Consider the following 27749-nt stretch of genomic DNA (forward strand, 5'->3'; position numbering starts at 1 on the left):
CGCAACATAACAGGAGGGTTAAATGAACTCATTGTAGCATGTTGATATAATTTTCTTATGTTTTACCTTTGGTCTCTTTTACATCTAGTTCGAAATTTAAATAAAGTTGTTGAATATCTGCAGTTTTAGCTTGTTTACGAGCTATTACTTCAATGTTACTATCCAACAGAATGGATTGTAGGAATGTCTGTCACATTGGGTCGAAAGCAAAATAGGAAGACCCATGTGTAAGAATGAAGATAGTGTTTTATAAATAAAAAGTGCAGACAAAACTTACTAAAATGTCCAGAGAACTGAATCCAAAATAAGTCCAAGTGAAAACACAAGGGAACCACGAGGAACATAAGAAGGAACCACAAAGAATACTGGAACTGGATAGAGGGGAACTAGAAAGAACTACAAAATAAAACAGGAAACACTAGACTTAACTAGAAACACACACACACAAGGAATATAACACAAGACATGGATCAATAATAAACAACACAAGGAAGACATAAGCATGCCTCATAACTAATACAGACAGGAAGGAAACAAGACTCTAAACCAAAGCAACTCATGACAATGTTGACAAACTACCAGATTCCCAGAGAGGGATAATCTATAGTGAATGGGTGATTGTGCAAGTTAAGAGTCCTGAAGGGTTTAGTAGGGCTTCTAATATGCATAACCAACCAATCCTTATACAGTCACTATAATCAATAGATAACATGAGTCAAGGTGAACAAGACTTCTGCAGGAAGATTTCAGTCTGCATTATTGTCATTGTCGGCTCTCTTTCTCCGGGCTTTGCAGTTCACACACCTTAAGCATAAATGAGGCAAATATCACTACTTTTAATGTTGTTGCTATCACTACCGCTTACAGTTTAAGTTACTATGTAGCGATAAGCTACTTACAGATGCACTCAAAAGCTCTGCTAGTTGCCTGCAGTGCAGGACAGGATCTTGCTTCACTTTTCCCTTCCAAAGATGGTTGGGGCTCAGTAGCTATGCTCAGTCTGCTTTTACATCCAATCAAAAAGGCAAAAAAGGAGCACACTCCAACAAATCAAACTGCGCACGACCACACAAACACTATTGAAATGGAATGGAATGGAAATAAAGTCTGATGTAGGACATATATACATACAGTATATATGTATATATGTATATGTATGCCCTGGCTGCTGAGTTGGATTGAGTCTTGGTTATCCTTAATGTCCTGACTATGGTCTATTTCAATGTATTATTGACTGCCCCGTTTCTTTGTGGAGAAGATCTCTCACACTGAAGGTTTATTGTGTGAATAAATGTGTAAACTATTTCCTTTATACAAGGGATGTGTCACGTCCTGCTGGTCTATCTGCTGCTTCGCCCAGATTCAAAGTTGTTCAGTGACATTTAGCGTGCTGAATGCTCTCATATCTGTGCCTGCTAACTATCATTGTTTCCCCACTCTCAAGACTAGCCTGAGAAGGAATCCAAAGTTTTTACAACAGTATCAACAGGCAGAGGTGAAATGTGCTGGACTCTAAAACAGATTGATTTGAAATGATGTGTATGATCAGGCTGTCCCTGGCATCGATTTTGCTGTTGAGAATTAATCACTCCATTCATCGCAGGATTAGGACCAATCAGAATTTAGAATTCTTCTACTATTATAACAGAAAAGAGTAAAAGTTACGAAAACATGTAAAACAAGGACAAACCCCTGTTGCATGATTACATAATGTGATGTTGATCCCTCGGCTGCAACAGAGTTATTAAGCCTTTAACACTGACTAAATCCACATTAATTCAAATATTGCAATTACACTGTTTACTGTCAATCACCTGTCTCCCAGAGATAATCCCTCAACATTTGTCACCTTACTGATTTTACTGTCACATATTTGCCCCTGGAGCTGTCTTGTTAGCAGAGAGACAGCAGTTCATCTAGATTTCACTCAGAGCTACATAAACAAGTAGATTACGAAAAATCTAATTACACACCTCATGCACCGCAAAGTGATTTGTTAAATGTAAACAGGCAATAACTCTAAAAGCTGAAACAACGCTTGGTAGAATGTTTAACTCCAACAATATCATCGAGGCAGCATTGTGATGTGACAGAAATGTGAGTATTTGGAGCCTCTGTTGACAGCTAATGGCCCCAGTTGGCTCTCTGCTACGACTCACATTATTAAATCTCTCTCATGCTGTACAAACATTGCACTCAGCGTTTTTTTTTCTTCAAAGAAAAGGCATAGAGACTCAACATTTAATTAAAAAATGTTGCACTGTTTGAATACGAGCCACAGAACCAGTCCACGGTATTCTTTAAAATCTTTATGGCTAAGACTGGGACCAAATCCCAGTTGTAGTTTGGATCACAGCTCATTGTTAGGCTTACAGCATTAGCCACCATTCTCTGAATAAATCTTGTTATCCCAAGTGGGAGAAAAAGGGGGGACTAAATGGCAAACTTGAGAATAGAATAAATGACCTGTGGCTGCCTGCACGACAGATCACCTTTCTGAGACCCAGAGAGCGACAGATTCATCCATAAATCAACAGGAATGTGAATCAGGAATGTAATTGTTGCTCCCTTCATATGAAATAAGACGGTAAAAGTCGGAGATTTATCCATGACATCCTGAAGCACTTAGTCTGAGCATAATTAAATCAGAAACTATCAAATGAAGGTGGTGTTCCCCCTCTTTCAGCCTCTGTTTTCACCCACATTTAGATTTGCTGACTTGTAGGAGTTTGTCTTCTCACTTACTCGTCTCTGCTTCACACTCGTTAGTAGACGTGTCTGTTGCTCTGCTGTAATCACATCGTTGGCCACACACCATTTCAACTGAACTACCCACCGCGCACAGTAATCTATATGGAAATCACGCTTTGACTGAGCGTCTGTCAAAAAATTGAAACACATTTAATGTTCACTGGAGGCCCTGGTTAAGAAACAGTAACCTTCAGTCAAAAGACGTTCAATTTCTGCAGCCAAACATTTCCTCTATCACAGGTCTGTATCAGAGTTATTCAAAGCAGTGGTTCAGGAGAGGCCACACATCAGAAAAGATGTTCAAAGTTAGCTTGCTATAATTCAAGCCCTCTTATCTTTATCCTACATTTGATAACATTTTGGCATTCAAAGTATGCTGGGTAAGCATCAGAAGTATGCCGAATTAGCAAGAAACAGCTTCTGATTGCAATGCTACCAAGGCTGAACTGACAAGTATCACTGCATTCCTTTGACGATTAAAAAAATTTAAAATGTTAAGATTACTAGCCTTGTTCCAGAGCCAGAAGGCAGATTTCTTTCCCTTCTGAGTGGATTTTTGGACTTTCAAACTTTTCACTTGACTAGAGAAAGTAGTTTATATACAAATTTGTGCAATTTCACATGTATGTAATTGTTGAAGCCTCTGGGAACATGACTTCAAAAATTTAAGAATTCATGCAGAATATACAATTTTATTGTGTCATGAAGAGTCAACAAAAATCTGTGTGAAAATAAATGTTCAAACCAGAGGACAAAGAAATTTCGTCCGAAAAGTATTAGTTTGAAATGGTCGCTGAGTTCTGAGTTAAAAATACTAGAGAGAGCTGCAATTGAATCGGAAGAAACCGAGCTGGTTGCAAAAAAACCCCACAAAGTGATGATGACGCAACTGCTTCTGCCATCGCAGTTCTTTTTGGTGTCGATTACAATTTGGACAAATCAGACACATGTGAGATACATCAGTACTGCCTGGAATAGTTGAAAATTTGCTGGTTAGTACCAAGTGACTATTGAATAGTATTTTTGATTGAAATGCCCATACCTACTCCATAAATGCTAAAAAGTGTTCTATAACTTTTGAGGAAGCTATGCTCGCTCATCACTCCCACTTTCAGTCTTTATTATAGGCTAGTCAACCCAAAGGCAAGCTAGTGCCTATTTGACACACAGACATAGAAGTATTCAAACAAAATTATCAATTAGCTGGCTAATAAAATGAAGCATTAGTGGCTAAAGAGGAAGAAACTTCCCATGATGAGTTAGCGGTGACCACGGCAAGGCCAGACAAAGAGTTGAAGTCACATCCACATTTGTCAGATGGCCAGACACTCATATCAAAATGGATGCAATGTTACTTCCTGGTAGGGTTGCCAACTTTCTCACTTCTAAATAAGGGACAGGTGCACGGTGCCATGGTGGTGTGAGCATGATGTGTGAATTCAGGGTATATTCAGATTCTGATTCAACTGGAAATGCAGAAAGTGTGTATATTCCCTTTAATCCTTACTGTATCATTATGTAATCTCATATGAATAAACCTCAAAGAAACCACAATTTAGCTCTTTACATTATTGGCACATGATCGGCCACTGACGTTTTTTCTGATCTAGGGTCTGTAGAGTGCAGTCTGCTGTATTTACAAGAGTTAATAATCACTATACGGGACAATTGAGGTCCCTTATGAAACAAACCAATTTAGCCCAATATATGGGATGTCCCGGATAACACAGGACAGTCGGCAACCCTAATTCCTGGTAACTTCAACAATATCTATCTTGTATGATGATAACAAATCAACTCAGCTTTTCCAGACTGTCACTGCCCACTAGTGACCAAAAAATAATTACAGACATTTTTTTTTTTAAATGTAGTGCGCAGAATCAGATACAAACAGAACAAATCAAAGCCTGGTGTACCCATATGTTATTATAGAAAAGGCCCACATAATTCAACTTTTAAATATGTTAATAACATGTAACATGTAAAAAGTGAAACACTCATCAAAGTAATTGTGACGGAGCGACGGAGCAGACGCGTCACTGACCACGGGCACACACAGACACCGACGCACAAACATATTAAACTTTTCCCTCACTGCCAGTGTCTCAGATGACCCAGTAAACACCACCAGCATTCCTCTGCCCCTCTCCTTTTCATGGAGTTATCAAACTTGGGAGCTCCCGTTTTAACCAAAACATACATTTACACAGCTTTCAGTCCACTTACCTGCTGAAGGTGCGTTGCATTCGTGCGCCGCCGTGTCCCGCTCGGTTCCCAACCGAGAAAACAGAACGCATCATTTCCGCAGTGTAAATAGGCGTGTATGGAGGTCAAAAGTGGTCACATGATAAATGAAATTAAATATTTTGTTTTTGTTTTTATATCCTAAAATATATGTGCTTTGGGTCAAAATGAAATGGCAGCCTAAATATTTCAAATATCATTGAAACAGGTTTTAAGGTTGAAAAGTTTAAAATGAGCTAAATATTAAGAAAGTGTGTTTTTGCTAAAAGAATTATTAACACCAAGTGGGAGGGGCTATAGGAGTTAAAACAGGGGCACTTTGGCCTTTCTAGTCAGTCTTGGTTTGTTGCACTGAAGGTAACGGCACAATCTTGTTTTGCATTGCTGCATTTTTCCCCCCTGTGAGCGTATTTATGAGTTACTATGGGACTCTTGCCTGGTGATAAATATTTTTTAAATATTTTTTACCTTTTTGCTCTTTTTAAAGAACTATATTTTTTTGCATTGGACTTTGGGATGCCAGCTACAAATAAATTCCACCATCACTGCAAGTTGTTCAACTCCACCTGTGTTTTTCCACTTGTTTTGAGGAAAGAACCCCATAGTAATGTTATATGGAAATCATGAAAGCAAATACTGAAACCAAATCTGATTATACATGCATATACTATGTGTTTTTAAATCGTAGTGATTTAATACTTAATAATTTACCAAGTCTGACAAAATTAACTTAAATTATAAAGGAGGATGTAAGCCATTTTAATAATGAAGAGCAATACAATGAATAATGATCATGACACCTACAGGAAACTTAGCAGTGTATCTGATTCAGCTGTACTGTTTTAATCTTAAATTAGATCTTATTGTAATTGCAAATCTATACTTCAGGCTATAATAAATGCAAACCTTGGATTCTTGCCAATGCTAATGGGGTCGTATTGGAATGATGAATGTATGTGGTTCAATAGAAAAGTCAACACAGAGCTCAACGATCTACTGTATAGCATATGGCTCATCCAACCCTGCTTAAGGGCTCAATGCACGACTCAGGTATCAATACCATAAGTCTCTACTGCACACAGTTAGCTTCACCAGTATTGACTGCTTAATATTCGTACATATACAAAGATAAGAAGGTGTTGTGTTACCTTCATGAGCCAGACAACTCATGAGCCAGACAACACAATGCACAGTGGAGCTGACTGTCATCAGCTTGTAAGCATAAATGAAAGCTGAGAATACATCGTGCTAAAAAAGTCCCTCAGTTAGTTGTGAAATCAGCTGACTGTCCTCTGAGTTTCATGTTAAATCCCTGTGCTATCATTAAAAAGGCATCAATACAGCCTGAGGTGCTAAAAAAGGACCTAAAAACAGCCATTGACCACAGGTACCAGGTCTGATAATGTCACCATCCTCATCATTATTCCATTCATTCTAATTCCATCTAGTTATAAAAATTTGCAGAGGTTTTAAATACCAAGAAAAGGTCACAGTGTACTACTTAAGGACTGTGGACTGTTAAGTCAGAGACTTTAAATGAACTCACCCAGTGGGTTGTTGGTGTCTTGACTGTTGAATAAAAAAAAGCAGGTGAGACACAAATTAAAAAGAGAGTCTGTTTAGAAAAACAATGAAAAGAAGCAATATGACAAGAGCAGTGTTGAGAGCAAGGTTCACAAATACGCCCTTGGGAGGTTCTTTTTGAGTAATGTGCTTAGAAAAACATGAAATAACAGTTTAGTTCACATTATTGCCAGAAAGGCACAGTTCTCGTTCCTCCTGCTGTGTGTGTATTCTTCAAGAGGACCCACCTAATTAAAACCCCCATTGACATCTGTAATAAACAAATAAGCACAAATCCAGCCCCACAATACACTTTTAAAATAATAAAACATTGTAATAATGTCTTCAAAGAGATGTTGAATTCTGGAAAAATAATGTCATCACTCTTGGGCTGAACTAACTATCCCACAGTGACTTTTGCAATCTGTGCTAAAGGGTGTAAAGACTACGTCCTGCATCCAAGCCAAAAATATTTGGCACTACTGCTCTAACAAACACTATTACCCATAAACCTAGAACCTCAGTGGGTAGCATGTCACCATCTCAACAGACTGAGGCCAACAAAGCACCAAGCTGCTGTTACATGGTGCCAAAAGAAATATACAACAGACTGCAGAAAAGTTGAAAAAAATTGGAAGAATTTTCTGTCAAAGTTTTTATGATTACAAGTTTTAAGGGGGAAGCTGATGGACCATATATTCTGCCAAAAGTAACTAAGAATTTGGGGAGTTAATGAAAACTACTAAACTACCATTGATGGATACAAAGCAACTACAAAGCTTAACAAAACAAACTTAGAGGAGCTAATGAAAAAAAGAGACAGAACAACTTTATAGTTATGCAAAACAACCATGAAGATAAACAAGCAGACTACAAATGATAACAAACAACCCTAGAGAGATGAAAACTACTGCAAAGAGACACAAAAACTACAAAGAAACACAAGTCAACTATAAAGATACACAAAACAATGACAAAGAGAAACAATTTAAAATAGGTGCACAATGACTTAACCCTCCTGTTATGTCCGCTTCTTAGGGATAGCAATAATGTTCCTAGATCAATTTGAACCGGGGCATATTCAATTATCCAAAAGTGTCAGAACCCCAAAAAATCCCAATGTACATATGTTTTAATCAACTTTTTTACTCCATTACTAACCATTGCAATCGAGATTTGGTCCATTGGTGTTTTTTTATCCTCACAGATCATAGTTCAATGAGAATAACTCACTCGTTTTTCATTAAAATCCATGTTAAAACTTTTTTTAATGTACATTGGAAAGCTCTAAATATGAATACAATAGTTCTACATGACATAGATTTTTGTTTATTTTATTTAAAATTTTTGTTTATTTTATTTTTATGAAGTGATGTTGATAAATTAACACGACACCTCCTCTGTCACATGCTACCCAGATTTTTATGCTGCATTTAGCTGGTTTGGAAGGCATATATTACCTAAAATAGATTTTAAAAAGGGTCAATTTGACCTGCAACTTAACAGGAGGGTTAAAAGAGACACAAAACAACAAAAAACATGCACAGAACAAAAATAAAGATACACAGAACAACCTAAAAGAATCCAATGACAACTAAAATACATAAGACAACTTCAAAGTTACCCCCCAGAAAACACAGATAAACAAAATAGACTACAAAGGGTAAAAAACAAACCCCAAAGAAATGAAGATCGACCAACAAAGGGCACAAAAACTAAGGGAAACACAACACAACTATTAACACGGCTAAAACAACCACAACGAACAAGAAACAAATATGAAGAGATTTAGAATGACGTAAAAGAGATGCAAATAATCATCAAAGATGTGCAAAGAAAACAACTCAGGAGAAGCAGCAACTCTGAAGAGACACAGAATAACTACAAAGTAGCACAAAATTAGAAATAAAGGTTATGAAAAAAAGACCACAACAAGACCACAAACAACTTCAAAGACTGAAAAATATAGAACGCAAAGAGACATTAACAACCATCAATAAATACAAAAAACAACAAAGATAGACATAAGTACAAAGAGAAGAAGAACAACTGAAAAGGAACAAAGACTTATCAAAACTCAACACAGAGACTCAAAGGGACAAAATGTTACAAATGGACATAAAAGCACTTAAAAAGAGACAAATGTGGGTGCAAATGACATTACTTTGAGTCTGTTCCAATGTTTTTCCAAGGTGTGTCTCCCCTGGGTCCATATTCTCTCTAGCTTACAAAAGAGACTTTTTCAAGCAACAAGAAAGAGATGTCGCCGTTTCTGTTTAGTTTAATGTATATTTTTACATTTTCAAGTTTCTATTCTCTGTCTCAGAAAGGAGGATGAAATGTAACAAAAGGTTTCAGTAGCAGTAAGAAATACAAGAAGAAAGTACAGGAAACCTTTCTTTTGTTATTCGTTTGAGCTACAAAAGAAAACAAAAGAAGCGCAGTTAAAGTTCAGCAGATAATGTCAGAGTGCTGTAGATGAAGCCAACTCAAACCAGTAGTTTAAGACGAGGGGGCATACCCTCACACCTTGGGTTCAGCAGCACAGGATGCCCTTATGAAGGGGTGCAGCAAGCAGCAGCAGCAACCCAGTTTCCTCACCATCCATCACTGCACTAAGGCAATTTACACATACAGCAGAGTTGTGTCAAAAAAGACCTGCAAAGGCACAAACTAGGAAAGAAAATGTCCCCAAACTGCATCTGCGGGGGCGGTAGGGCGAACAGATAAACAACTTTTCAAAGTGGGATTAGGTTGCTGTGTTTGTCGAGGCCAGGATGCGTGGGCCTTGTGTCTAAATGTGGCACAACAAACAGTGGAGGGGAAGCTAAGCTGGCGTTCACGAGAGACCTGCAGTAGCTGTCCATACGGGCTTGTTAGGGGGGCAGAGAAAGGACTCATCAATGCACAAGATCACGTCTGACAGAGGAGCTTGTTAACTGGTGCACGACAGCCAAGAGCTTGGCTCATTAGGGAGAAGAACCAGTAGCTTGCATGGGCCATGCTGGTCTCACCAGATGGCTTCCTGTATGCTGTCTGATGAAGGATATGGACATCCATCATTAATAAATCATCTGCAGTGTGTTGCTGTTTTTTAGCTGTTTGTTTTTGTGTGTGTGTGTGTGTGTGTGTGTGTGTGTGTGTGTGTGTGTGAAGGAAATTTTATAGAAAGCATTCATTGCTGTCCTGGTTTGACTCTTTCACAGTTTGATGTTTAAAACTTTAAATCATAAACTGCCAGAGTCTTATTCACATGGGTGAAGGAGCTCCATTTTCATTCCATCCTGAGCTGTAATAAAGTTTGTCTGTGACACTAGGATATGAATCCTGTTGCAACATTGCCCCCTACTGGTACTCGTCTACATCAATAGAGGCAAACATGCATTCTCTAAATACCCCTCAGTGGATCCTTCACATGTTGCCAGTCGTCTATAAATAACAGATTGTTTGCAATCATCCTGTCTGGATAAGAAGCCTACAACGCTCTCCAGCTTGATTATCACACAAGACAAGTTTCCAAAAAGGACCGATAAATCATTATTCATCATTCTCTGAGGGGGAATAGACACCATTGCAGCAGAATCATAAGTGGGACTCATTCATTAAGATAGTCTTTGCAGGGATACTTCAACCACATGGCAGATGATTTATTTGCGATCTAATTTCACTCATATCTCCAAGTATTGTTGCATGGTATCAGTGAAAGCAATGACTGAGTGTGAATCAGATGATAGAGTAGCCTTAATTAAAAATCAGTAAATTTCATAATGAAGGAAAACTAGTCTGGCGAAATAAAACAGTGAGGCTGCAGTAAAGTGACAATAATACAGCCACTTCATATTAAAGAGTTTTTCAGAGAAGATAAACTACTTTTCTTGAAATGGCTTTACTCACCACTGATGAGACATAGAAGCCTTAGGGAGTACATCAAACTCATTAACTTTACCTTAAGGGTCATTTCACCAAGAAAGATTTATTACATATCTTAAACTGCTCATATCAAAAGTGTTAAAGCAGCACCGTGTCATTTGGCGTTTGCTTTAAAGAAAGAAACTCTTTGAGTCAGCAAGTCTGAATTTGTCCTCTAGTGTTTTACTTTGTGTTAATTAAATCTGAATCTGAATAAATTACAGATAAGACCATTTTAGTACAAAGTATTTGTGAGAGATAATTAATACTGTTAATTTATTCTGTATATTGAAGTTTGAATAGCCTCTAACCACTAATCCTTACACAACCCTGACCCCAGCCAAAAATCAGATCCAAACCAGGGTGGAACTGGACTTTTTTAAAAACAGCATTGCCTAGTAGGGGCAGGATTTATGCAGGAATGGCATGAAGTTTTGTGCACACACACAATTTAATAACTTTAATTTTTTTTTTTTATCCTCACTAATCATTTCCTAAATTAATACTAAAACTAAAATGTTATTAACTTTGAAAAGGAGCACAACACAATGGCAACATCTAAATCCTCTTAACGTCATGCTTTAAGGCAGGGGTGGCAAACATGCGGCCCGAGGGCTAAAACCGGCCCGCCAGAGGTTCCAATCCGGCCCACGGAACAACTCGGCAAAGTGAAAAAATACAGAGAACACATTAACTGTAATTTTCAATAAAAGTAACTACTATTTTAAATTTGTCCTCTGGGGGTCGCATAAAACAGTGCTGACGGAATGAACCTGAACGGCACTTTTTTTCTGGGACTTTTTTTCTCAAAGTGAGAAAATAGATTACTTGCTGTTTGCATAATCCGGTTGACTTTTTAGAGCACTATAAGATCATCCACTGACTACTAACACTAGCACTACACCCCTGCATACAACACTGTCCAGCAAGCAAACTGTTGATGCTGGAGCTGAGGGGTCCAAAATAATCAGCTTTACCTTCTTCATTATTATAATCTCCGTTCTTTTGCAGTAAACATTACACACTGTGTGTCAGGTGAATGGGTAACCTGTGTGTCTGGTGTGTTCGCAGCAGGTTTCAGGGCTTAAAGAGTAAAATATTCGGCCCCACTATGAGACTCATCATGGCAAAAAATACAACAGCTGTTTTTGTTCAAAGATACTTCATTAAATGTGAACATTTTCAGAATGTACTTGTACTTTTTTGCACTAAAACAAAGAGAAACATTTGGAGATGTTGTTATTTATAGGTTATTATGTTCTGATTTTACTGGTCCGGCCGGCCCACTTCAGATCAACTTGGGCTGTATGTGGCCCCTGAACTGATATGAGTTTCACGGCCCTGCTTTGAGGACTCAAAAAGTAAAGGAATGTCCAATATCACAATTTTAAGTACTAACAAAAGGAAATGTGCTACAGTAAAAAAACAACAAAAGCTACTCACACCCTGCAGCAACACAGCCCAAATAGTTGATTGTAACATAAGGCCTGCCTCTGACACGGCAAACAGCAAATTATAGATACGAATTTGGGGGTGGCACCAAAGGTGGCCAATTTCTAGGGGGGCTCGTGCCACCCCTGTCCACCCTTCTGGATCCACCCCTGCTCTAATCCCTTTTACCTTAACCTACATTACACACTAACACTTACCATACTACCCACAAACACAACCATGACCCTAAACTCCCACTCCAAACTTTACTGCAATCCTTATATTATCAGATTCCAAATCATATATGGTCCCTCAGGGTTTTCCTGAGCAGCATTTGTTCTCAATTCTGTACCAGTAGACAGTGAAAAGTGTCCATTGATATAAGGATGACAAAGTTTACTTTACGATCCTGGCTCCTCCTCTGCAGCTTCACAAACCTCAGCACAGGAGTAGCAGCCATTGCCCTTCAAAGCCATGATTCAAAGTTTGGAGTCTGACAGGAGCAGTGAATAAATTAAATTTAAGTAACACTGCTGGTAGTGTGAATGCAGCCAGAAGATCGATTGATCTTGGCCTCTGCTGCTTTAATTTTGATCAATTTTAAAGGTTTCTCTCAAGACTGTTCATCTAATTGAGTGCAATGAAAAAAAGAACAATTTCAGAAGAAAGTATCTTAAATGTACTTTAAAGGACTAATTCTGATGGAAAGCAAAGTTTTTGTAACATCAGATCTTACTGTAAAAACAGCTGTTCATTTCTTTAATGGTGCCTTTCCGCTACTTCTAATGGATCAAACATTAATACCAAAATCAGTACTGCTGCTGTTTTAATGTAGAATAAAAATAGTCAAAGTGCCCTTTTAATAGATTTTTACAGAAGAGGATAAGGGCCACTGAAAAGAAAATTAAAAAATGAAGTTACATTTTTTTTAATTATTGAGAAAAAAGTCACAATTCTGACTTTAATCTCAGAATTCTGACTTTTTCTGAGAATTCTGACTTTGTTTGAGAATTCTGACTTTTTTCTCAGAATAATTTTTATTTTAATTTGACCTTAATTTTTTTCTTCATATTCCAAGATTAAAATCAGAATTCTGAGAAAAAAAAGTCAGAATTCCTTAATCTCAAAAGTCTGACTTTTTTTCTCAGATTAATAATAAAAAAATGGACCTTCATTTTTTTTTCTCAGTGTCCCTAATCCTCTTCTGTAGATTTTCAACATTGGTTGTACTCTGAAAAAACAAACCTCCGTGAGCAGCAGGTACATGTACAAATGGATTGATTTAATTTATGTGTTTCACAAACCATCCAAGAACTTCTGAGACAAATGTACAGGAATTATTTTTGCCATTTTATTTTTTTTTCTTCACATTATTGCTTTACAGTAAAATGCATTGGTTGGATATGTCCAGTATAGCAAGACAATACATTCATATAAGTTATACAGATGTCCTCAGTAATGTTTTATAGTAACTAACTTTACATTAAATATATTTTTTAATCATTTATTATTCTTGACAAACAACTCCCACGTCACATTGAGCTCACAGTGCATCAGGTCGCATTCAATCAAGAAATACATACCAGTCTCCTTGTGTTCAATCGCCATTTCTAATGTGTGTTTTCTTAAGTGTGTGCGCTTATTTTGTACACAGGATTTTCCATACAATCTGAATTAATGCAGAGCTACGACACGTATGGCATTTGGAGTCTATTTTTTTTTTCCTCTTTCAAAAAAGTGACTTGGTAACAAAGATGCGAGTCAGACAACTGTTGAGAATGTAGTCAAGATGAGGACAGGAAAAAGAGGAGCGGTTGTTTTTCCCCTGCTGTGGTTGTTTCCTGTCAAAACCTGGCAACCTGGGACATGACCACACAGAGCAACAACAAAAAATATACACCAAAATAAATCTCAAACCGAACACTGCACATTCTGAATCAACTCAAGAACTGTACAGAACTGCCTTCCCCCATAAAAAGCATCAAAAATGTAGGTCCTGTATGCACAAACACCCACTGAAAAGGTTCAAAGGGAGGAGGAAGGGTGGTGTACTTCAGCATATCCCTGTGTGGTCACCCCCATCCAGTAAACACAGCCCCGGTAGAGAAGCAGCTTAAGGGGGTCCTCCTTTTTTTTAAATTCCTTGAAGTCTGCTTTCATCCAGGTCTTCTGAAAAAGTAACAACGTCCCGAGGGCGGTGCATGAAAACCATCCCTCCATCCATGTGTTCCCTGCTGCCCCTCTGCTTCCTCAGCTCGGGTCGGTGGAGAGTTAATGCCCTTGTGCAAGAGGGGACGAGAGTAGAGAAAGAGGAGAAAAAGGAGTGTGTGCAGGAGGGGAAATCAGACTTCCCTCAAAGTCGCTGTTCCAGAAAAAAGTCCTTACTTTGGGCTCAGTTCTTCAGCTGTCACAAACACACACCTGTGAGCTCACACATCAAGAACTACTAGACAAATTGACGTCACATCTCCGCGGGATCCCCCATCTTTTATGGCAACCTTGCGGGGGGAACCTTCTGTCACATAGAATTCTTTAAACTGAGATTGCATATACAAGTGCCTGCTGCCGACAGAGTAGCAGAGGAATTTTTTCAACACGTAAAACACTTCCCACTCAAATGTTTCAGTCAGTAGTCTCTGCACTTCACTTGTGGACTCCTTGCAGGCATTTTTGCATGATGTCACATGTCTGGATTGCAGTGTAGCTCGTAGCTGCCGATTTTTGTAAAAGTGGGCCGGGGCGGTTTTCAACAGAGACACCCAGATGCCCTCAGCCTTTTTTTTTTTCTCGCTGTGCTGTATAGGGAGCTGCGTTTAAAAGTCCCAGCATGCACTGCAGACAGAGGCGGGGTGTGCTCATGGTGTTAACGAGGTTCCAGCCTGTTCGGAGAGCCCGGAGTGAGAAAAACGTAAGGTGAGCCCACACTGAGCGCACACACACACACACACACACACATACAATGTTCTCTCTCTCTCTCTCTCTCACACACACACTCTCTCACACTCACACTCTCTCTCGCACACACACACACACTCTCACACACACACACACACATACACACACACAGTCACACTGAAACACTGAAAATACACACGCACAGAAGGAAGCACTAGTTGATTCAGAATGAGAGGACGGCTGTTAAAGTGCAATATCTACATGTAACTCAAAATCAAGAGACCATCACCATCGACACCTCCTGGAGTTGTCCATCTCTGAGTTTCCCTGATAACCGACGGCTGTGGTTGGCACCCCTGGCCTGGGTAGAAAGGCTGCAGTGCCCCCTACTGGTCAGAGGGTGGTGTAGCAGACAGTCAGAGAGGAGAACTGTCCGGTTTTCTTTGCATTTTGTTTGTTGAACAACCTGCTCCGTTCTGTGAGCTGTCTCAAGACGAGAACAAGCCACTTGATGATGACAAAATTCAGATGTGTCCAACAGATCTGAAGCCGTTTTTTTTTCTCTGAAGTTGTGCGAAGGGAATAGTAGACTGACCCATCAACTGACTGAACAAAATGCTGGAGAGGAAGTCACCACAACCAGCCAGACACCCCTCTGAATGGTCAAATCTCCTTACAGCACAAAGCAAGAAAAAAGCGTTTCTATGTGCAATTTGTATCAGTGAAAAAAACAGGCAATGTCCTACATTTGCAACAAGCTCTCCTCCGTATTTCATACAAGACAAAACCTTGTTTTGAAAAAATAAATATAAAATAAAGAACAAAAGAAGTGTTTACAAGTTTACATTGTGCCGTGCTGCATATGCATAACACCCTCACAGTCAACTGATCCAGACTGTGATAGTTTTGACACAAAGTGCCACAAAATGTCTTTTTTTTTTTGAGAAAACAAAGCCGATTTGATCAAGCAGATAAGGGTTGGGAAGAGTCAAAGAGGGGGGAGTAGAAGCGCTAACAGTTTCTGCTCCCTGATGCCAAAGGCCATGCCAGGGGAAGTTGGGTCCAGGCTGGAGGAGGGGAGCTGCCAAGGACAAAATCCTCCTCCAAAAAACTTGTGTATTTTTCTTTGGGTGCTGGGGAAATTCTTTTAGGAATGATTTCAAGGAGAGCTCTCTATATGTGAAAGTTTTGGTTGGAGTCATGAGATTTTTTTTCTTCTTCACAGACTCAGGATTGGTTTGTGGAAAAAAAAGCTTTGGAAAAAATGGTGTGGAAATCTACAATGTGAAAACAGTGAAAACACACACCACCACTCGACAGGGGCACTTATGATTCTGGAGGTCCCCGACATCTAAAGGCATGCTAGATGGGTAGAAAGTTAACAGGCCCACAGAGGAAATAAAGACTTTACTGCAATAACAGGCAATGCCCCGAACAATGGGCATTAAGGACTGGCACTGTGTGACAAGAGGACAAATTAGAGACGTAGAACAGAGTCCACTCTTACAGCTTTGTACTGCCTCTTGAGGAAATGAGTCATACTTAGGACAAAAAGGATTACGAGGACAAGAGCGTAAGGGTGGAGAAAAAGAGTCTCCTGTTAGGTCCAGTCTTATTGAAAGAAAAACATTTAGGATTTTTTTTTCCTAAGAGGGAGATGAGGTTTTGGTATCCGAGGCATGCTGCTGTGCTCTACTCCTCCATGCACATGGGCAGGTTGACAAAGGTGAAGACGTTGTACTCGATCATGATGGAGAAGCAGAGGAAGATGGCGTACAGGATGAGAACGTACGCGCCCAGTTTCAGGTCCAGCCTCCATTTGTTAAAGTGGATCCCCAACACCTGAAAACACACAAAACATCAGGGAGGCTTGTGCAGGTTCCAGTGTGTTAGGTATGAAAGCTTTGTGTACACTGGTTTGAGATAAAACAAGTGAGAGATATAGAATATAAATAAAAACAATTGACACACTGATGTAGGACTCAAGTTCAGGACTTGCACTAGAGTCTGACTTGAGCCCTGATTTTCAGGACTCCTGACTTAACTTGGACTCAAGTGCTTACTGCGTTAGGCCTTAGAGGATGGAGAGGACTGGGACTTTTTTTATAGTGAAAGACTGTTATTTATTTTGTTATTTTTTTAATGTAAGGTCCTGACAATTAATTTGGTTTAGAGCAAGAGCTGGCATAGGTGTTCACCATAGACTGTATAAATAATAGACGTAGTATCCGTGACGTCACCGTCTGTTCCTGAGCGCTGTTTTGAAGCCAATCGACGGCGGCAGCCATATTGGAAATGCAGAACTCAACCAGGCAGAGTGTGACATAAAGAGGCAGAGTTTGAGCCTCCTAGCCAACAGCTATGTGTTCCCGTCCGGGAGTCAAGTCAGTCATGTCCTTATTTGGGCAAAAACTCGTAATCTTAATATCTTCTGAACCATTGCGTTAGAAAAAAATTCACCCCCCGTACAGTGTGTGCCGATAGAGAGATTAGCTACGTAGAGCCAAGCCGTTTTTTGAACCAGGCTGTAAACATGTTTATTAATGCTGCAAAGATCGTCTTTTTTGAATTGGTGTCTATGTGGTTTCCGGTTTCTGAAGCCAGCCTCAAGCGGATTCTCGATGAACTGCAGTTTATAACACTTCTGCATGGGCTTCATAGTTTGAGACCGGAGGTTGCCGCTTAGTGTTCACCTGTAAGCACTTGCCATCATGTGCCATCTTGTTCAGTAACACTATCTGCCACAGTGCTTAAAGGTATAGCACATGACATTTGCTTTCAAAGATTTTTTTAAAAGCAGGCAGCAGCGCAACACGAACGACAAGTTAAAGAACCATCGAGGAGAAGACGGAGACAATCTCAAAATTTCACAGACATCTGTCCAAGATGCACCCAGGAAAGTAAATGAGATGCCACAGTTACTTGGACTAGCAAGTTAGCAAGCGAACTGTACATTTAGCAACTACAGTGACCCAACTACTTAGTCCAAGACATTTGGTTGGCACCATCTTACTTGGCTGATCTTCTCCATGTATATAGTCCATCTCCAGCACTGAGGTCAACCAACCAGCTGCTCCTGGATATGCCTCAAAACCAGGGGCGATCAAGCCTTTGTATTTGAATTGGTAAGCTGTTCCAGAAATGCTACTGCAATCAGCCCCCAATGTTGAATGTTTGAAATCATTGTTGAAGACCTATTTCTTGTCTTTGGCCTTCTCCTGGAGTTGAGAACTTTTCGTCCAAATCGGTCCAATTTGACTGGATTTTCTTAGTTCTAACTATTTTATTTAATATGTAGTCTTGTTTGTGTCTTTTACTTTTAACTTGTAAAGCACTTTGGCCAACATAAGTTGTTTTAAATGTGCTATATAAATAAAGTTGACTTGGTTAGTATAAACTCTGGGCTGCAGGTATTTTTATGTTTATTAGCTATACTTTACAAGAGGAGCTACTTCATCCTTTTTAATCATTGATTGCACTACCGGAGTTTGGATGTCTTTCTGTTGCTTCATTTTCTCTTGCCGACTCATTACTGATATGTGTGTTCGAAAAATGGCACAACCGCTATCTGTTTGGCTGCTGACGAGCTGCAAAATGTAAGTGGTTGTAAACTAGATAAAGGAATAATTCAAACGAGTAACTTTTTTCCATGCATTGGTATTTCCTTTGAATGCAATGTTGCATTCTAACAGTGGACTTTCTCAAACCTTTACATCAACTCTAAGAGTAATAGAAGGTACATTTGTCCATTTTCTTCCCTAATAGTTTCACATCCCAATTTATTATTAAGAGCAGTAAGACTTCCAAAATCTTGTCCTATTTATCCGAAAATTTAAAACATATCACTTCACTTGTGCCAGAGGATTTTCATGTGAAGACTTGAAGTGTTTACAAAACTGAATTTTAACATTTTGATAAACCAATTACATAACTTGGTTGGGTCACTGTTGCATAACTGTGCACCAGTCAGCGATGAGAGCAGCCAAACAGGGATGTTAGAACTGTTCATTTTTTTACTTGAGATATGTATGCTACAGTACAGCTGTGTTATTTTTGTGTGAAGCAAAAACATCAATTTCTTACCGTGAGGGCCACAGAGCCAAGCAGCAGCACCACAGAGTACACCAGACCACGGCTGTTTATCATCACCTGCAACACACAGGGCATACAGGTCAGCAATGCACCTGCAGCTCTTCACTCTTAGATTCAGTGATGGAGACTCAAAGGGTCTGGATTTGGGTTGTTTCTTACACTCACAGGATGCATGATTGTCATGACAAAGTCTGGGTTTTGATAAGTATAAAAGCTTCTTACCTCTGATCCATAGCTGACGCATATGGTCTGGATCGCCCAGGGAACCCCCAGTCCCACCAGTATATCAAACACATTACTGCCAATAGTGTTAGACACCGCCATGTCTCCCAAACCTGCAACAAAACCAGATGAAGTCATCAGAAAGACGACTCTTACTGATGTATTTGTTCCCAAATAAAATTAACTTTTTACGCTATGTACTTTGTCATATCCAAAAAGGCCTCAATCTTATACAGCTGGGAAGGCAGTGACGCAGGAGTACGCTGTATTATCGATAAACAGCTCTGTGCTATTTTCCCTTGTTCCTTTGCTCACAAATACTCTGTACACTCCTAATTGTTTACTCTTTTTGATCCAATGAGAACAACACATTTTTAGACCCTGTGTTAGTTTTGTTAATGCTAAAAAGAGAGCACAGTTCAGTATTTGTGCATAGACACAAAACATGGATGATGGTAGAATATCGGTCCATTTATTTTTCTTCAAACGTCATAAAACGCTGTCTTCGTAGCGTGTTGGCTGATGAAACTGAGCATGTTCTGAAATTGGTGAACAATGTGTTCTGCAGAGTTCTCATCAGGCTCTCAGCCATGAAACAAATTCACAATTCACTAAATCTACAAATGGATCAGAGGAAAAGTTGTACCTTGCCGAGCCACAATAAGACTAGCTATGCAGTCCGGGACGCTGGTGCCTGCTGCCAGGAAAGTGATGCCCATGATGACATCAGGGATCCCCAGGGTGTAGCCGATTATAGTCACCTGAGAGAAATGAAGAGTGTCAAAGCTCTACAATCACATTCTGAGAAAGTGTGAGAAAAAACATGTAAACCCTTATACTAGGTAATAATATTTATGTTCTTATTTTCGTCCTAAAAAAGACTAATAATAATCAGCTAAGCTTACATTGCCTTCTACCCAATGAAGCTTTTAGTTTGAATCTGTGTTTCTAAAAGCAACTTATACTGACAAAGTTCAGTTTGACTCACATCTTCTAAAGCCATGAAAATGTGACAAATACAAAAGAAATGCAGGTACGCAGGTCTGGGGGACTTCCACCCTAGAAAAAAATAATATGTTGTATGCTAATTGAGTCTTTTGGAGAATTTTAGGGGTGCTTGGTTTGATCTCACAGAGGACAAGTGAGATGATTACTCAGATCTTTGAGCACAGCCTGAAAGCAGCAACACTACAGAGCAGGAATACCCTAAAAATGCCACACTGTGCTGGAAATGACTCAAGAAAAAAGTACAAAAGCATCAAACTAAACTGAGCACCAAAGGAAAAAATAGTTATCATGCAGAAAGGCCCTTTTCAGGATATCACTTGTGTTGTTTGATTGTAATTTTTTAAACATGAATGTGTCCATCCCTTTATTGTTGCAGTTAAAGATGGAGCTTATTTTCATGGATACATTTTATTCATTTACAGATTGCTTGGTAGCCTGTGAATTAGAGGTAAAGATATATCGACTGATATCATAATCTATTGTGTTTTGCTAAATTAATATGAGCCTAATAAGTCGCTATCAGTCAATGATAGTGCAATGCTTTGAGTTTATGCATTAAGTTACTTTCCACCCTTCCTTTGGAAAACAAAACAAACCCCTCTGTTTGCCTCATTTACATCAAAAGTCCTCATGAAAATGAGGTCACACTCGTACTGTTGATGAAATGAAAAGCCTAGAGCTGAAACTCTTTAGTTTCTATAAGCTGCTGTCCATCTTTAGTATTGAAAGTGATATACTCAATTGGGAGTGCTGAGGTCTTTATGCTTATGGTGATAACTCAGAGTTAGAACCACTTTGAGGAGGTTTTGAGTGGAGTATTTTTAAATATTTGTCATGAGCCTCACCTCTTTTAGAATGCAGAACTTCAGAGATGGAAATTTGCTTACAGGTTATAGTTCCTGTGTTTTTCTGAAGCTCAAAAGTGGTGATCAGAATGTGTTGTTTTGGTGGGTGGTTAATTGATATTATCTTTGTTAATCATGTTGAGTTGCTCCTCATAATTTCATGAAATATGCAGAGAAAAAAGGTGTCCTTGGATTAGCTTAACCCTCTCGCTAGCTTACGAAAATGTTAGCTTTAGGTTCTTCTAGACAGGCTTTTTTCGAAACCGACTACTATACTAGCAGTACGTACTAATTTAGCCAAAATTCAGTATGTAGTAAGTAGTATGTGAACAAGAGCAAAATCTGCAGTATGCCAAAACTCCCTTGATGTCTACTGATTCAGGAAAATTTCACAGTATGCATCGGACCAGTCTGCCTCACGTACTGTTTCCCACAATGCACAGCGCTCTTTCCGCTTTTTCTTTCTTCTTCTTTTTTGACGGGGTGAACTCCGTTTTTTAGGTGCTGTGAAAATTATTAAATTCCATATAAACCACTTCCTAACTTTTTAAACAGGGTTCCCACTCTTTTCCAGAGATCATTTTCCAGGACATTTTCATTGATGATCAAGCTGGTATGACAGTCTAAATTTAGTTCCTAATTTAGTTCCTAAATAGTCTAATATGTTCCTCTCAGTGGAAGTCTACATTGAAAGACATGTAGTCTAGGAGTCTAGGAGTTTCTGTGCAGCTGTGTCGCTCTTTTTGTTCCGTTTGTTTTCACTATCGGGAGTTTGCACTCCTACTAGCTAGAGCAGGGGTTCTCAAACTTTTTGGAGCCAGGGACCCCTTACAGGTGAGAAAATTGTCCAAGGACCCCCTCATAATTGTAACACAGATTAAGCACATTAGTGATGTGTCATGATCAAAAGCTGCGGCTCTGAGAGCCGATGCTTTATAGTGAATCAGAAGAGCCGGCTCGCATCGAGAGAGAGCCGGCTCACAGTTTTTTCCTTTCGTTTTTTTCTCACAGTGTTCAGCCCCAGCTCTGCTCACAGCAGAACTTTGTGTTGATTGTTCAGCTTGGCAGCCATGCAGCCAATCACATGTGAGGATATAGGATACAGGTGATGGAGGGGAGGCTCTGTATCGTGGCTTCGTCTGTTCCTTCAGAGAGAGTCTTCTTGAAGACCGGGCAAATACTCACTGAGAGGAGAAATCAGATCAGCCCATCCAAGCTGAGGCATCGGATTTTTCTCAATGCCAACCTGAGGACATTAATAATGTTTGCTTGAGTTTGGTTCTGGTTCTGTTTGCTTGAATTCGGTTCTGGTTCTGGTTCGGTTCTGGTTCAGTTCTGGTTCGGTTCTGGTTCGGTTCTTGTACGGTTCTGGTTCGGTTCAGTTCTAGTTCGATTCTGGTTCGGTGCTTGTACGGTTCTTGCACGGTTCTGGCACGGTTCTGGTTCGGGTTCAGTTCTGGTACAGTTCTGGTACAGTTCTGGTTCGGTTCTGGTTCGGTTCTGGTTCGGTTATGGCAAGGTTCTGGTTCGGTTCGGTTCTGGTTCGGTTCTGGTTAAGTTCTGGTTCAGTTCTGGTTCGGTTCTGGTTCGGTTCTGGCACGGTTCTGGTTCGGTTCTTGTTAAGTTCTGGTTCGGTTCTGGTTCAGTTCTGGTGCGGTTCTGGTTCGGTTGTTGTACAGTTCTGGCACGGTTCTGTTTCGGTTCGGTTCTGGTTCGGTTCGGTTCTGGTTAAATTCTGGTTCAGTTCTGGTTCGGGTTCTGGATCGGTTCTGGCACGGTTCTGGTTCGGTGCGGTTCGGTTCTGGTTCAGTTCTAGTAAAGTTCTGGTTCAGTTCTGGTTCGATTCTGGTTCGGTTCTTGCACGGTTCTGGTTTAGTTCTAGAATGTTTTGGTTCGGTTCTGGTTGAGTTTGGTTTGGTTCTGGCACGGTTCTGGTTCGGTCCGCTTCGGTTCTGGTTCTGTTCTGGTACGTTCTGGCTCGGGTCTGGTTCGGTTCTGGTTGTGTTTGCTTGAGTTTGGTTCTGTTTCTGTTTACTTAAGTTTAGTTCTGGTTCTAACCCTAACCCTAATCCGAACCCTAACCCTAACACTAACCCTAATCCTAATCCGAACCCTAACCCTAACCCTAATCCGAAACCCTAACCCTAATCCAAACCCTAACCCTAATCCTAACCCGAACCCTAACCCTAATCTGCACCCTAACCCTAATCCGAACCCTAACCCAAACCTTAATCCGAACCCTGATCTGAACCCTAACCCTATTCCTAACCCTAATCCTAACTCTAACCCTAACCCTTATCTGAACCCTAACCCTAATCCGAAACCCTAACCCTAATCCTAACCCGAACCCTAACCCTTATCTGAACCCTAACCCTAACCCTAATCCGAACCCTAACCCTAACCTTAATCCGAACCCTAACCCTAATCTGAACCCTAACCCTATTCCTAACCCTAACCCTAACTCTAACCCTAATCTGAACCCTAACCCTAATCTGAACCCTAACCCTAACCCTTATCTGAACCCTAACCCTAATCTGAACCCTAACCCTAACCCTAACGGTAACCCTAACCCTAATCACAACCCTAACCCTAACCCTCTGAACCCTAATCCTAACCCTAATCACAACCCTAACCCTAATCTGAACCCTAACCCTAATCTTAACCCGAACCCTAACCCTAACCGTAACCCTAATCCTAACCCTAATCACAACCCTAACCCTAATCTGAACCCTAACCCTAACCCTAACCCTAATCACAACCCTAACCCTAATCTGAACCTGAACCCTAACCCTAACCCTAACCCTAATCTGAACCCTAACCCTAATCCTAGCCCTAACCCTGATCCTAACCCCAATCTTAACCCTAACCCTAATCATAACCCTAACCCTATCCCTAATCACAACCCTATCCCTAATCACAACCCTAACCACAACCCTAACCCTATCCCTTATCAAAACCCTAATCGTAACCTTAAGCCTAACCCTAATCTGAACCCTAACCCTAATCGGAACCCTAATCGGAACCCTAACCCTAAACGTAACCCTAACCCCAACCCTAACCCTAACCCCAACCCTCTGAACCCTAATCCTAACCCTAATCACAACCCTAACCCTAATCTGAACCCTAACCCTAATCTGAACCCTAACCCTAACCCTAATCCTAACCCTAACCCTAATCCTAGCCCTAACCCTGATCCTTACCCCAATTTTAACCCTAACCCTAATCATAACCCTAACCCTAACCACAACCCTAACCCTGATCCTAACCCCAATTTTAACCCTAACCCTAATCATAACCCTAACCCTAATCACAACCCTAACCCTAATCACAACCCTAACCCTAATCACAACCCTAACCCTAATCACAACCCTAACCCTAACCACAACCCTAATCGTAACCTTAAGCCTATCCCTATCCCTAATCATAACCCTAACCCTAATCACAACCCTAACCCTAATCACAACCCTAACCCTAATCGTAACCTTAAGCCTATCCCTAATCTTAACCCTAACCCTAATCACAACCCTAACCCTAATCCTAACCCTAATCACAACCCTAACCCTAATCGTAACCTTAAGCCTATCCCTAATCATAACCCTAACCCTAATCACAACCCTAACCCTAATCGTAACTTTAAGCCTATCCCTATCCCTAACCCTAATCACAACCCTAACCCTAATCACAACCCTAACCCTAATCACAACCCTAACCACAACCCTAACCCTATCCCTTATCACAACCCTAATCGTAACCTTAAGCCTAACCCTAATCACAACCCTAACCCTAATCACAACCCTAACCCTAATCACAACCCTAACCCTAATCGTAACCTTAAGCCTATCCCTATCCCTAATCATAACCCTAACCCTAATCACAACCCTAACCCTAATCGTAACCTTAAGCCTAACCCTAACCCTAATCATAACCCTAATCACAACCCTAACCCTAATCGTAACCTTAAGCCTATCCCTAATCACAACCCTAACCCTAATCCTAATCACAACCCTTACCCTAATCCCAACCCTAACCCTAACCCTAATCATAACCCTAACCCTAGGATCAGGGTAAGAATGGTTTTGAACAGAAATGCACCAAATTGGTCGATTATAAGGCTTCTCATTAAAACTCTGTATGTAAAAGGGTTTTCAACACAAACCATTAGTTTTTGCAAAGTTAAGGTAAAATATACGGCTACAAAAGATCCTAAATTAAGAGCCGTTCGGGAGTCGAAAGAGCTGGCTCTTCTTTCGGAGCCGAGTTAAAAGAGCCGGCTCTCTGAAAAGAGCCGAAGTTCCCATCACTAAAGCACATGCTTACTACCATTTGCACTCTTAGTTGCCCTTGGAACTATTTGTATTGTAAAACGTATCAATGTAAATACTTCAGACCTGTACCATAGTGATAAACAGATAACACTTCAATTTTAATCAAGTAAATACCACTTGTATACTTTAAAACAGAGGGTCATTTCATTCCTTGTGGACTCAACATGACAGCATTTATACTTTTCAAGTAATTGATCTTAAACGCTTTCAGAAAATTAACAGTAGCAAGACTCGCATATCCCTTCGAGCCACCAAATGGTATCATAACAATGGTGTATGCTGTTTTGTAATGACAGCACAATTTTATAATTTATTAGAAATTTATTCAAATTATTTCACGGACCCCCACGCTATGGTCCACGGACCCCCAGGGGTCCCAGGACCCCACTTTGAGAACAACTGAGCTAGAGTACAGTAATTGAGCTCTCAGCCTGCAGAGAAAGTTGTGAGGCACAGACCCCCAAGCTCTCTGCCCGACTCCACTGGTCACACTATAACTTAAATATAAGACTCTTTGAATCAAAAGAGCACTCTACAAGGTTAACGTAGCATAAAACATAAACAATATACCCCCGTATTCTGTGAATGCATGATTATGAAGTGAAGGAGACCCCTGCTCGGTGGAGGCTTGACATGTAAGGCACACCCCTGCCTGACATGTCAAGCCTCCACCGAGCCAGGACCCTCAGCGAGGCCTGGTCCATCGTGGCTGACCCATACCATCCACTTTTCCTTGAATTTCGCCGGCTTCCCTCAGGCCTAAGATTCGCGATGCCGAATAGCAGGACGAATAGGAAGAGGAACTCTTTTGTACCGACAGCAGCTAGTCTGCTTAACAATGCCGCATAACTGTTGTTTCCAGTTGTTACTGTTGTTGTTGTTACCGTTTTGAATGTTTTGATGTTGGTGTTGTACTGTTTTGTTTGTTTGTGTCACCGCTGACTGAAAGACAAATTGCCCCCCAGGGATAATAAAGAAACCTTGAACCTTGAAAAAGTTGCGCAGTGTTGCTTTCTTTTCCAGCACAGCGTTCACTCAACTTTCAATGAATGGGGATGTGTTTTGTTAATAGGGTCAGGTCGCACGCAGCCATGTTGGAATAATTTTCCAGGACTATATGTGCTTTTCCAGGACATCTTACTTTTTCTCCCATTTTCCAGGTGTTTTCCAGTACTGGAAAACTGGTCAACTGTTTTCCAGGTTTTCCAGGACGCGTGGGAACCCTGTTTAAATCATAAGTGATGCTAAAGAAGCAGTTTATCCATCAGCTTAGTCGTTGTTTACTTCCGCTTTCTGAAACCGGAATTTCAATGACGTCTGGCCAAGCGTACTGCCACATAGATCGAACAGATCAGCCATACTACATACTAAATTCAAACGCAGTATGTAGTAGGCAGTACCTACTGCCTACTGCATTAGTAGGTGGTATGTAGCAGGCCGTTTCGAAAACAGCCACAGAAACAGGAATTTGGCATCCAATCTGTTTTGTTTGTTTCCAATGCCTTGAAGCAGTGCTCTCCCCACTGAACCACTTGCTCATGACTTCTCATGTTGTTACCACACACAAACTGACTCCAGTTAGAAAGCAGCAGATGTCCAGGCTACTCCTAGTTTGGAAATCAAAGGAGTGTAACATTGAGAGGCATAAACGCCTGAGGAAGAATCAGTATTTTGTTCACAAATCATTTAAAAAGATAATGGATTAAATATGAGTAGCATAATGAGACAGTTTTAGGAAATTATTTCCTGGGCTGATCTACAAGAGGACAGTCCCAAACCCGGATAAAGAAGATCTGCGTATTAACAGCTATGAGTTTCAGAGATCATAAAAGCTGCATCCTAAATGGCAGACTAAATCCTTCCTCCTACATTTGAACACTTAAAGTCCTCTCAAACTTGCGTGAAAAAATATACCCCAGAAGGTTTCCAGTAAATGCTCTGGACAGTCTTTTACACAGAAACATTACACTCACCATCCAGACCATCAAGTAGGAGAAGACGGCGATCCAGACGGTGGACAGGATGAAGGACACCATGAAGTATTTCTCCCAGCGGGGCTTGGCACAGTTCGGGACAGTAAAAAACAGCAGCAGGAGCAGGGGCCACGAGAGGAGCCACTTCAGCTTACTGCCAATGCCCCCTGCAGCAGAAATACACGTTAGCACAGGAGATCAGACTCTCCAGGTTTATCATCAATGGATATCAATCTAATAAGATAAGAGGGATGTTTTCTTTCAAAATAATGGTGTAAGAACTTAAAAATATTAAAGTTAAGAATCTGCTTTCCTCATCCATTATTGCTAGTGATTGTCCTCTGTGGCTATGATTTATACAACTTGAAGATAGCGACTTATCCGAGCAGGACATCAATAACTACTTAAGTAGAAAGTTAAATCTAATTACAAAAGGAGCACATTTATTGATAAGTCTGAAAGGTTCAAAATTGAATTATTGCTGTTCAGTT

At 40.2% G+C, this 27749-nt stretch overlaps 1 protein-coding gene and 1 long non-coding RNA gene across 3 annotated transcripts in view; both read right to left on the bottom strand.

Annotated features, from left to right (window-relative positions):
- LOC117823684 overlaps window positions 1-5025 on the bottom strand; it is a 170877-nt gene extending 165852 nt beyond the window's left edge. Inside the window, exon 1 of the long non-coding RNA XR_004633466.1 lies at window positions 4978-5025. This is a non-coding gene — a long non-coding RNA (uncharacterized LOC117823684). The remainder of the gene's footprint in view (window positions 1-4977) is intronic.
- An 8202-nt stretch (window positions 5026-13227) lies between these two features.
- The window catches only part of slc24a4b (solute carrier family 24 member 4b), a 60053-nt gene continuing 45531 nt past the window's right edge, over window positions 13228-27749 (bottom strand). For both annotated transcript variants that reach the window (XM_034698935.1, XM_034698934.1), the window contains exons 13-17: window positions 27259-27425; window positions 19754-19868; window positions 19108-19220; window positions 18877-18942; window positions 13228-16635 (exon numbers count right to left, since the gene is read on the bottom strand). In XM_034698935.1, coding sequence (XP_034554826.1) covers window positions 16486-16635; window positions 18877-18942; window positions 19108-19220; window positions 19754-19868; window positions 27259-27425 — 611 coding nt within the window. In that variant the 3' untranslated portion in view covers window positions 13228-16485. The remainder of the gene's footprint in view (window positions 16636-18876; window positions 18943-19107; window positions 19221-19753; window positions 19869-27258; window positions 27426-27749) is intronic.

Source organism: Notolabrus celidotus, chromosome 13, assembly GCF_009762535.1.
Source record: "Notolabrus celidotus isolate fNotCel1 chromosome 13, fNotCel1.pri, whole genome shotgun sequence".
NCBI classification, from domain to species: Eukaryota; Metazoa; Chordata; class Actinopteri; order Labriformes; family Labridae; genus Notolabrus; species Notolabrus celidotus.